Below are 12,882 nucleotides of genomic sequence, written 5' to 3' on the forward strand. Positions count from 1 at the left end.
TCTTTCATGCCTTTCGCTGGTGATGTCATAACACAGGTGATGTCATATTCGGATCTATAAGGGCCTGTTCCTGCAGGTCCTCTCTAGTGATTCATAAGCTAAACTTATATCACGTCAATCTCTGCAACCGTTCCCAACCTCGAACAGTGCAGACTCAGCTATCAAGTTCCACAACACCCCAGCTTCTGAGTGCACTGTCGTCCCGGAGGTTTCCACCGCGGCCGTTACTGCTAGCCCTGCTTCTCGGCCGCCGCCAGCTCCTAAGCCCATATTCTGGGGGGGAGTTCGCGTCATCCCAGAGCAGGGGCAGCCACATTTGAGTCCCAGCAGCCATCTGTACCGTGATCTGACCGGCAGGGTTCGCATCACACCAGAGGAGAGGCAGCGCCGTTTGGACACCCGGAGCTGCCTGTACTGTGGTCGAGCCGGGCATTACCTCTCATCCTGCTCCCGGCGTCCAGTAAATGGTCCCACCGCTCGCCGGCCCGTGGTACTCTCAGTGGATCAAGACTCTACGTGTCCAGCCCCGAAATCTGTACGGTTGGGCAGCGTTCCCTGCAGGACCCAGGAGTGGCAGTGTGTCTCCAAGAGGGTTAAGGAGTTGGAGAGGACTGTCGATCGTCTCATTGAGAAGTTCAATCACTGCCTGCAGATCAGCTCCGTCCCCCCGCAGGGGGCCTCCGAGTCTGCTGGCCCTGAGGCACAACATGTGGTCCTTCCCCTCGCCGAGTCAGAACCCGTACCTCAGCAGCAGCCAATTCCAGTTCTTGACCCACACGTAGGTTCCAGCTTGATGCTGGGAGGTCCCCGTAGTGTCGTCAGCCCTCGGTCAAGAGCAAGAGCAAAGAAGAGGCGTTTAAAGGAGGAGACGGTGGGTGTCCTCCCCAAACTACAGGTCGGGAGGGCAGGCCTCGCTGAGTCAGATCCCCCTGTGGCTCTGCCTTCGGAGACGGCGGCATTTGACCCTTTTGATGGTCTCCAGCCTCCCATGTTTGGATCGTGCCCCGGGGGATATCCACCGGAGCCGGTAGAAGTTCTGTCTACGTATCGGTCTATCTATGGCTTCGATATCCAGTATTAGGGAGGAGCACCTCCACTGTCCTACACCCCCTTTGGGGTCTGACCACCTGCATCTAACCACCTGCTGAAGAGCACCTCACTCTCCTACACCCCCTTTGGGGTCTAACCACCTGCATCTAACCACCTGCTGAAGAGCACCTCACTCTCCTACACCCCCTTTGGGGTCTAACCACCTGCGTCTAACCACCTGCTGAAGAGCACCTCCACCAGAACCTGCGGATTTTCTGTCTCCCAGATGCCATCCTTGATGGCCTCATTGGACGCCAGGTGGCGTCCGTTGAGGGGAGGGTACTGTTAGGATGATGTCATCATTCCTACTTTGATGTCGTCATTCCTACTATGATGTCATCGATCACTGATGATGTCATGATTCATAAGTGTCTTTCATGCCTTTCGCTGGTGATGTCATAACACAGGTGATGTCATATTCGGATCTATAAGGGCCTGTTCCTGCAGGTCCTCTCTAGTGATTCATAAGCTAAACTTATATCACGTCAATCTCTGCAACCGTTCCCAACCTCGAACAGTGCAGACTCAGCTATCAAGTTCCACAACACCCCAGCTTCTCAAGACTTCACTTACCAAGTTTGCCTTGGCCATCAACTACCCGCGAATAGATCCACATGTCTAACACCGATCCTGACACTAACCCCACCAAAGAACTTTTATGGAAAGAAATGGCAGCTCCATACTGCCCCATTCCAACATCAACGCCCAGCAGCCTCCGCCATTTTTGATTTTTGGAAACGTGACAGCGCCAAAAGAACCTCGCAGTGGTCAGCTGCGGTAGCGCTGGCCCCTATAATCAGCCTCTCTAAACAGTAACTCAACGGGAGTTGAACCTCGGATCCTTTTCATTAGCTATTTATCTTGAAAAAAATAAAAAAATAAAACGAAAAATTTTGCTTAGTTTCCACAATATGGTTGTTGTTTTACATCCCTGCACTACACCACTTCAATCAAGATTTGCAGTACGCCCAGAAAAGATGTGAATCCCCAAAGTTTAGAGTGTTCTCCCGTTGAGTTACTGTTTAGAGAGGCTGATTATAGGGGCCAGCGCTACCGCAGCTGACCACTGCGAGGCGCATTCTGTTTCCAAAAATGGCCGGAGTGTCGTCTCTTTCCTTCCACGCTCTTTGACCCCACATAGGATAAGCAATCCTATGTGTGCCCTCCAGTGTTGCTCCTGGCCAATCCCGGCGCCACAGGGCGTGGTTATTGCTTATCCTATGTGGGGTTAGAAATCACGCGTGACAGGTCTACCTGAGTCCGTGAGGATAAAATGTTTTCTTTTCTTCTTTTACATAGAAAACACTGCATTCTGGCAGGCAATGATGTAACGCAGTAACGCATGCATTACTTGGATTAGTAACTGTAATCTAATTACTGTTTTGGAAATTGTAACACCTTATATTACTTAGTTACTAAAAAAGTAACTAATTACAGTGTATGTCACTGTGTCACTGTGTCACTGTGTACACCACTGTGTCACTGTGTCACTGTGTACGCCACTACGTTTTCAATGCAGAAAATAAGAGGTGCCCAGTAAATCATTGTTAAAAATATTGCTGAGAGTAGAGACTCCTTTATTTAACCATGGCAGGGAATATGACTGACTGAAGGTAGTGGTTAATCCATAACGGAGACGTTTGATAGAATAAACCCATTTTGCCCATCATCAGCTCCACTTTTTTCCACTATTTTACTGACTAAATGAACATCATGCTGTACTGAAGAAGACTTGAAACTAGTGATTGAGACAAACTCATTAGGAAAGTGTTTACTGAGGTCATGAATCAAGTGACAAGTATGGTCATTTCCCCATTGACTTCCATACAATCAGACTTATATTTGCAGCCACCTCATTGGAGCTATCCCCTTGTCTAAAACTCAAACAGGAGGTACAAGAACACACGCATGGACACACACACACACACACACACACACACACACACACACACACACTTACTGTCTTGGCACAGCAGAGGCTGGACAGCGGGATGCGCCCCCTGTCTGTGAAGCCCAGGTAGAGCAGGTAGAGAGGGGCCACAGCCCACAGGTAGAGACAGGGGAACCAGACCAGGACAGTGTGCTGGAAACACTGGGTGAGGTCAGGGTGGGGCGTGTACCATGTCAGGTTCCAGTCCTAAAACACATGGAGGAACAAGGGTTCAATGCCTTTTCCAAGACATACACCAATATGCTTTACATTTAATACATCACTGTCTTTGTGTCAGAATTAGTTTCCCGATGTAACATCCCAAGATATAAACCCTGGCCAGACTATACCCGGAGTTAAAGACATATACCACCTGGCCAGACTATACCTGGAGTTAAAGAGATATACCCCCTGGCCAGACTATACCCGGAGTTAAAGTGGGCTAGCCTGTAACTTTAGGACACCAGGGTCTTCAAGCCCCAAGCCCCTAACCTAAAACCAGGGTGGTACTACTGTCCCCTGGGCGGTGTTACGACCCTGGTCGTGGTGGGTGTTCCAGAAGCATTGACTTCAAGATTCAAGATTCAAGTTTATTGAGCGTCCCAGAAGGGCAAATTGGATTGCAGCGAGCGTAAAAAACACAGAGACATAGGCACACATGATTCAAAACAAAACATAAAAACAAACACAAACCAGCCATTTAAAATGCACAGCAGTTCAAAGTGCAAGTAAAAGTAAAATAAAACAGAATACAAAGCAGCAGTTTGCAATGCACAGCTGTGCGAAATGCAAGTAAAAACAGGGACAAGCAGCAAATTAAAGTGCACAGCAGTGCAAACTGCAAGTAAACAGGCACAAATAGTTGAAGGTGCACAGCAGTGCAAAGTGCAATTGGATGATAAAGTGAGGCTAAGAGATTGCCCTGACTGACTCTCAGCGCAACACATTTCAAGAAGATGCTACAATGTATCATTGTATAGTAAAAACGCAATAAACCCATAAAACAACAGACTTCAGGGATAACTAGTGCTAAAACTATAAAGAAACAAACTAATTACTCAACCCCACTAATCCCTACAAGTAAATGACCAAAAGACATTGACTAAGGCCTAACTCCCTAATTAAAGAAACAGGAGAAAACAAACCACAACAAAAATGGCAGTTAAGCCCTATTGCTTCTCAGAAGGCAATTACACCACAGAACTCCAGCAACAACAATACAAGTCATAGCTAAAATCATCAAAGCATCAAAGAGGTGTTGGCAACACTCTGTGGTGGGAAGTTATTCTCAAAAATAGACCTGGCATCCGCTTATCAACAAATCCTCCTTGATGAAGATTCAAAGAAGTATACGACAGTTAACACACACAAAGGACTATTTGTGTGCAATTGGCTCTGCTTTGGTGTGAATTCTGCTGTCAGTATCTTTCAGAGAATCATGGAGAACCTGATGAAGGACCTCAGCATGGTGATTTACCTGGATGACCTGCTTGTGATGGGCAGGGACGAATCTGAACATCTGATGAACCTAGACAGGGTTCTACAGTGACACCAGGAGAACAGGCTCAGAGTGAAAAAGTCCAAGTGTGACTTCGGCAAAACTCTAATCGAGTATCTGGGCCACGTGTTGGATGGAAAAGGCGTGTATCCCTCCAAAGACAAGGTTAGAGCCGTACACGATGCTCCAGCACCCGTCAATATCAGAGATTTAAGAGCTTTCCTAGGATTAGTAAACTACTATGGACACTTTGTGCTGCAGCAAAGTACAGTTTTGGCCCCACTCTACACACTGCTAAAAGACCAAGGCAGATGGAGATGGAGCAAAGCTGAGCAGGACTCGTTTAACAAGTGCAAAGAACCTTTAACGACTGACAAGGTGTTAATAAACTATGATCCACACCTGCCACTTGCTCTCGCTTGTGATGCTTCTGCTTACGGGATCGGAGCAGTAATTCAGCACACGACACCAGATGGACAAGAGCATCCAGTAGCCTATTCTCAAACGCTCTCCCCGGCAGAGAAGAACTATTCACAGATTGAAAAGGAAGCGTTGAGCCTATTGTATGGAGTGAAAAAGTTCCATCAATATCTGTGGGGATGGAAGTTCAACTTGATTACTGACCATAAACCTCTGCTCACGCTGTTTGGAGAGCATAAGGGGCTTCCAACAATGGCGGCAGCACGCATCCAGAGGTGGGCCATCTGATTACCACATAATCTATCGTTAGTCAGAAAAGCACGGCAACGCAGATGGTCACGGGTTCCGCTCCCTGAGACCGCGGATGCTGGGACAGAGGCTATGTCAGTATGCATAAACGCACTGACATGTGAGCACCTAGAGGGGGCGCCGCTGAGTGCTAAACAGATCGCCAGGGCAATGCGGAATGACCCAGAGCTTTCAAAACTGCACAGATACATCATGGAAGGATGGCCGAAAGAAATCCCGGAAGAACTGAGAGTATACTACAAAAGGAAAGATGAGCTCTCTGTCGAGCAGGGGTGTGTCCTGTGGGGGGGTGTGTCCTGTGGGGGACAAGAGTGGTAGTATCTGCATGCAAAACTGAGAGCAGCAGTCCTGAAAGAGATCCATGCCGGACACCCTGGTATTGTAAAGATGAAGACAGTTGCAAGGCAATATGTCTGGTGGCCTAAAATCCACATGGACGTGGAAAAAGTCAGCAAACAGTGTGAAGTATGCCAGCTGGAGCAGCGCATGCCGCGCCAGGTTCCACTGCACCCCTGGGAGTTTCCTGGGGATGTTTGGTGACGGCTGGTGGTGATATTGGGTGGAGGGGCTAAAAAATGATAACCATCAATAGCTCATGCTGCAGCAATAGCAGCATCCGAGATACCAAATTGCAGCAACAAACGACACTTGCCTGATGCAAAACCTTCTGTATCACTCACTCACTCACTCTCTCTCTCTCTCTCACACACACACTCTCACACACACTCTCTCACACACACACACACACACACACACACACACACACACACACACACACTTTGACTATTTTGCTCTGTAGGCTACACATTAGCACATACCATTTTAACAAAAACAAGATACAGTATGCAAGAATGGTGTGAAAGGTTACATGATAGAACAGACTACATTCAAAACCAACACATTCCCACAGATTTCAGTCCGTCTTTATCAGACAACAATTGGGAGGAGAGAGAGAGAGAGAGAGAGAGAGAGAGAGAGAGAGAGAGAGAGAGAGGAGAGAGAGAGAGAGAGAGAGAGAGAGAGAGCGAGAGAGAGAGAGAGAGAGAACGAAAGAGAGACAGAGAGAGAGAGAGAGAGAGAGAGAGAGAAAGAGAGAGACAGAGAGAGAGAGAGAGAGAGAGAGAGAACGAAAGAGAGAGAGATAGAGAGAAGAAAGAGAGAGAGCGAGAGCTGTCCACGTCTTTTCCCTCCCTTTGATGTCTTAACGAGCAACAGCTGTTGTCTATGTTCAAACCACGTAACACAAAACTTACGATTTTGTTGTGTGTCCCTTTGTGCCAATGTGCCTCCAGTCTCTACACTTGTAATTTTCCCCGTCAAACATGAAGGAAAATGGATGAGGAAGTACAGTGGAGCTGTCATTGGTTGTCAAGAGAGTCTCGTTGGCCCGCCTCCTCTCCCTTCTGTCTTGTGGGCTGCAGGAGTTTAGCCCAAATGAGCCAACATCATGTATCTCAAATGAGCCGTAGACGGCGGCAGCTCAAGGGGGGCGGGCCAGACACCTGTCAATCACTTATAACGAAGGTGATTGAAGCCTGACACTAGTGTCTTGGGGCTGGACAAAGCTAGCCCAATTTGCTGATTTTCTTGTGACTACAGATGGCGCTGTTGCTGCTCTATAGGTTACTGTGCAGAAACTGAGATTTGTATTTTACAGAGGTTAATATAAAATTATTAGGAAGCTTTGGGACAGCCAAGCACTTCTCACTTATGAAATACATTACTATAATAGCTATGAACCTGGAGGGTTGCATAGAGACCTTTGTAATACCATATTTCATTGAGAAGTGCATCGTTGTGTCAGTCAAAAATAATGTTAAGGTAACCAAAGGATTTGACAAGAACGAGACCTGAGTCTGAGACTGTACAGTAACCATTGGAGAATGACTTAAGCTTAGAATAGGAATTAGTGACACTGTAAGGTGCAACTGGACTACATTTGAACTACCATATACTATGACTTAGTCCCACCTCTGATCAATAAATTAGATGTAGAGGATTTCATCCAATACACAACTGTTAGCTATAGGATTCAACAGGTACAAATACACTTTTTGTTCTAGGTAGCAGGAGGAGGGTTAGCTACAGTATCTTCCATTCTTTGTATATATCACTGTGTATAATAAGTTTCCAATGTATTAATTGTGTTATTAACTGTGTAATGTAATTTTGAAAATAATGTTCTGATGAACAAGAGGGAGGAATTGTCGTAAGATAATCCAAAATTAAGATAGAAGGAGTGGTTTAGTACACTCCTCCCTTGTATGTTAATAGTCTCCACCTTCTCCTCCCTCTTGGGGATTAAATAGAGTGTGCAACCTGAGAACCGGAAGTATTACAGCTACAAGATAAGAGATGTAGACGGATGCTTCCATGCGCATGTTTTCAGTAATAAATCATGGATTCTTTTAAGCAAATAGAGTTGGTTATTTAGTAAGTAGGAAAATTCTTACGACAGTTACACCAACATAAACAACCAATTCTAAGTTTGTTTGATATAATGTATGTAAAGAATAAATAATAATAATACTTTTCTCATTTTATTGGAAATGATAGGGGGGGCTTAGCCCCCCTAGCCCATTGATACCAGCCGTCCCCCCACGCCCATCACGGGGGAAGAGCTCCGTTCATTTCCACACACCAGTGTCATTTTCCTTGAATTAAACATAGCTAAAAGCTGTTGTGTGGTGGGCTGCGCAGAAAACAAATGTAAAAAATCGGCAGTTAAAAAAATGTGTACTCCTGAGCAAAACAAGGAAGCCATTGAGAATTGGCGAGAAGAAAAGTGTGGATCTAGCTGTCAAGAAGTAAGTTGGAGTGTTCATATTCCGTATATACGATCTTTTGGTGCAACACGCAACCATGCACGTGACATAGGGGAACACCAGGATTGGACAGGAGTTTGTGTTTTCCCCCGTCTTGGGCGTGGTTTCTGAATGATGACGCGTTACGCAGTGTCTCTATGTTGACTTTGCAGGGCCGTTCATGAGCCACATCATGATGGTGGTTGATGCACACTCAAAATGGCACAAATAACCTCTGCAGCAACCATTACAAGGCTAAAACGACTGTTTGCGTCATGGAGTGCCAGAGCAAATGAGTTCCAGCAGTTTGTGAAAAGAAATGGAATCCTTCACACGACTGGTGCTCCGAGACACCCAGCTACCAATGCGTTAGCTGAGAGGTATGTTGCGACATTCAAAGCAGGCATGAAGAAGCTCGCAGAGAAGACCTGAGCATTGAGGAATAAATCTCTCACTTCCTGCTGCGGTATCGCACAACTCCCAACAGCACACTGGTGACTGGTGACACCTAGAGACATGTGCGAACCAGATTGGACTTCCTGAAACCGAGCATCGCAGAAACTGTGAGGAGGAAGCAGTATTGGCAGGAGGAACATGACAGTCAAGCGGCGGAGAGGGATTTTGACGTGGATGAGCATGTTTATCTGCTCATCCACACTGCAGGAGAAAATCCAAAATGGATTCCAGGAGTAGTAAAACAGCAGACTGGTCCGGTGTCATACAGAGTGCAAGGTGAAACAACTGACCAAGTGTACAGGCGTCATGGAGACCAGCTGAGACCTTGCTACTCTCCCGATACTTCAGATCAAGTGCCTGAAGAAGGAACAACTCAGTCAGCTGAGCAGGTGGACGATTGCTCAGAAACGGAGCCCAGAGCACCTGGACCCCCAGCCTTAGAGCCTGGACCCCCAGCCAGGGGCGGCTCCAGGATTTCAGTTTTGGGTGGGCTCAACAAATGTAGGCTGGGCCCATCTTGGCGGCACCCGATTTGAATTTTTAGGTCTTTTTTTTTTACATTTTTAGCGATATTTAGAGGAATATCTCATTTAAATTAATGATTTGAGGGCTTTTTTTGACCTTTTTTAGCTACACTGTACATTACAACAACAACTGAAGCGCCAAATTTAACTCCCGTCAGTACTTGAAGTCTAATATAACAGTTTTATTTTTCTTTTATTGTTAGAAAGAGTCAGGAAACGTTTTTGTGTGTTTATTTTGTATTCAAATGTTCGTTTTAAAAATTAATTAATTAAAAAAACATATATATATATTAAAAAAAAAAAAAAAAAAAAAAAAAAAAAAAATCTGATTGGGCCTGGGGAAAAAGTGGGTGGGCCTAGGCCCGCCAGGCCCAATACTGGAGCCGCGCCTGCCCCCAGCCTTAGAGCCTGGACCCCCAGCCTTAGAGCCTGGACCCCCAGCCTTAGAGCCGGTGAAGCCGCCCGAGCCACCTGACCGCCTTGCAGTGACTTTAAGACGCTCAAAGCGTACATCAAAGCTGCCAGAGCATTACAAGAACTGAATATGATGCTGAGGGATTTTGAGTTTATTAAAAGGCTTTGAGTTAATTAAGAGTTTACATCTACAGTAAAAGACTTACAGCATTCAGTAAGGATAGTTAAGAAGTAACATTCTTAACTATCCTTACTGAATGCTGTAAGTCTTTTTGAGTTACCTTTGAGCTAAGGGGGGAGGTAATGTGGTATATTAACACAGTGATTATTTGGTACTGATTGGCATAGCAAACTTGCCGTAGTTTGAGTTTGTGTACCGCGCATATTCAGAAGTGTACAAGACACACGTCAGATGTTAAATGTACATAGCGCTGTCATTCCCCCATGCAGTAAAGGTGTAAACGTGTGCCACTGCCTCGTTATTGAAGTACACCACAATAAAGAAACCTCGCAAAGAAAGAAAACAACTTGCCAGAATATCTCTCTTCCCCCCTCTCTCCCTCTTAGGCTGGCTTTACACTGTGAAACTTTTAGGCAACTAGTTGCAGGTTGCAAATGGCATGAAACATAATTTTCATGCAAATGCACGCATGCATCAGTGCATTAATAGCATAGCCTACTTATCAGCGTTTTGATTGGCTGTTGCATAAAACTAGTTTCACAAAGTTGAGAATTTTGCAACTGTTGCAGCTGAGTTTCAGACAAGTTTCAAGTGCGTTGCTGAGGGCTTTAGACCATGCAAATCATTTGCAACTTAGTTTCACCTCAGTTTCAACCAACTAAAGTTGCGTGAAGGTTTCACCGTGTAAAGCCAGCCTTACACACACACACAAGCGCGCGCGCGCACACACACACACACACACACACACACACACACACACACACACACACGTGCACACACACACACACACACACACACACACACACACACACACACACACACACACACACACACCCACCCACCCACACACACACACACACACACACACACACACACACACACACACACACACACACACACACACACACACACACACACACACACACACACACTATGTATTATTAGTGATACACTTCTAGGTAAATAGTAGTTGTCCTGGCTGCTCTGCCTATCCTCAGACAACCCGAATGTGTTGTAATTAACCAAAGTCTAACACACACACACACACACACATTACGCACGCACGCACGCACGCACGCGCATGCACGCACACACACACACACACACACACACACACACACACACACACACACACACACACACACACACACACACACACACAGGTGTTTCTATTTGAAAACGATTAACCCATTAATGCCCACAGTGGAATTTTGTGAAATTACAAATCGTCTTGAACGTGTAGAGATTTATTCAGGTGTGACAACCGTGTAAATGACTTGAGTTGCTCCTTTGTAACTCATTCAACAAGTTGCAGTCACTGAGCCATGTGGATTTATCACTTTACATAAACCTGGGATGGACTTATAATAGAGCTTCCAACATCACACAAAAGGAGAATGTGGGATACATACTGTAGGCATATGGCTATGTACAGTATGTAGGCTATAGGCATATGGCTATGTACAGTATGTAGGCTATAGGCATATGGCTATGTACAGTATGTAGGCTATAGGCATATGGCTATGTACAGTATGTAGGCTATAGGCATATGGCTATGTACAGTATGTAGGCTATAGGCATATGGCTATGTACAGTATGTAGGCTATAGGCATATGGCTATGTACAGTATGTAGGCTATAGGCATATGGCTATGTACAGTATGTAGGCTATAGGCATATGGCTATGTACAGTATAGGCATATGGCTATGTACAGTATGTAGGCTATCCCAAATTCAGCTCACATTTAAGTAGATACAATCACATGTGGAAATGTTGAATTTCAAAGTCACACTCACTCAGACTTTTTCGTAAGGGCACAGTTAAGGCTTTTGCACACCATGTCCGTATTTTTCGTCCAAAATTGTCGCACGTTTTAAAATAAATACGACCTCATGTTGTGTCACTCATGTTTACACACTGACTCAGAAATGTTTGTCCTTCATTCAAGTTTTCGGAACAGGTTTGATTTTGCGAGCTGTTTGACCCGTCTGTGTTTTCAGATGACGGATTAAAAAACGTATACAAGAAAAAACTGACTGTGTGTTCAAAAGACCTCTGAGTTGAGCTTTTGTATCTTTTCACATTTATTTGCCCATATCAAGGACCCCATAATTCAGACCCACATTTGATGTTAATATTTATATGAGACAGAATCTCAGAATTATCTGTGTTAGGCAGAGATAATGGATCAAAACAGTCATTCTTCTACATTATCTAAGTGAAATAATGGTGAAGTTTAACAATTCATCAGGTTGCTGGGGACCCCCTAGACCCCCCCCCAAGGACCCCTCGACGTCCCCAGACCCCATGTTGAGAACCACTGAGTTAGCATAACTCACCCAGAGTGGATCCAGTCCACTCAGACTGCAGAGATCATCCATCCCTCCTCTGCCCTCTCTTCTTCTTCTTCTTCTTCTTCTTCTTCTTCTTCTTCTTGAGGAGAATCTTCTTCGTTGGTCCTGGCTTTTCCAATAGCCGCCACCTCAGACGTCCACTCAGTCTGTTTGGATCTATAGGTTTTCTCCTCCCTCCTCTCTCTCTGTAGGCTCTCTCTCTCTCTCTTTCTCTCTCTCTCTCTCTCTCTCTCTCTCTCTCTCAGCTCTCTCTCTCTCTCTCTCTCTCTGTCTATCTCTGTGAAGGAATGCACAGAATGCATTAATACAAGTTCGAAGAGAGCCAATTTAATATCCACACTTTATTTCTCCCTGTAAAGGTTGACTAGATGTTTTGAAAGGTCCAGTCACTGAGTCAGACTATTTGCTGAGTACACACACATGGCCCCCATACACACACACACACACACACACACACACACACACACACACACACACACACACACACACACACACACACACACACACACACACACACACACACACACACACACCAAGTGCACATGCCAGCTGAGTCCAACTTCCAGTGACTGTTTTTAAATGCACCTCTCTTCCCCCTCTCTCTCTTTATGTCTACCTTCTCTTTCTCTCTCTCTCTCCTCCAAATGTCTTGTTTCCGTTCCCTTACTACAGAGACCCTGTCACCCTGTCACCCTAACCCTGCTCACCGTAACCCTGATGATCACCCTGTCACCGTAACCCTGATAATAATAATAATAATAATAATAATAATAATAATAATAATACATTTATCTTATATAGCGCTTTTCTAAATACTCAAAGTCGCTTTACAGAACACACAGAATTAAATACTTAAATTTGATACATTCATGAAAGGTGGGGACAGTAGGTAGAGTGGTTAGG

The 12,882-nt window shown here is 45.3% G+C and overlaps 1 protein-coding gene across 1 annotated transcript in view; it reads right to left on the minus strand.

The window, feature by feature from the left end:
- LOC310787379 (multidrug resistance-associated protein 1-like) overlaps positions 1-12,006 on the minus strand; it is a gene marked incomplete at both ends in the record, with an annotated part of 143,201 nt that extends 131,195 nt beyond the window's left edge. The window contains 2 exons of the mRNA XM_083648779.1: positions 3,050-3,226; positions 11,965-12,006. Coding sequence (XP_083504905.1) covers positions 3,050-3,226; positions 11,965-12,006 — 219 coding nt within the window. The remainder of the gene's footprint in view (positions 1-3,049; positions 3,227-11,964) is intronic.
- Positions 12,007-12,882: the final 876 nt, after the last annotated feature.

The sequence above is a fragment of the Poromitra crassiceps genome (assembly GCF_964638095.1).
Source record: "Poromitra crassiceps genome assembly, chromosome: 13".
Taxonomy (NCBI): domain Eukaryota; kingdom Metazoa; phylum Chordata; class Actinopteri; order Beryciformes; family Melamphaidae; genus Poromitra; species Poromitra crassiceps.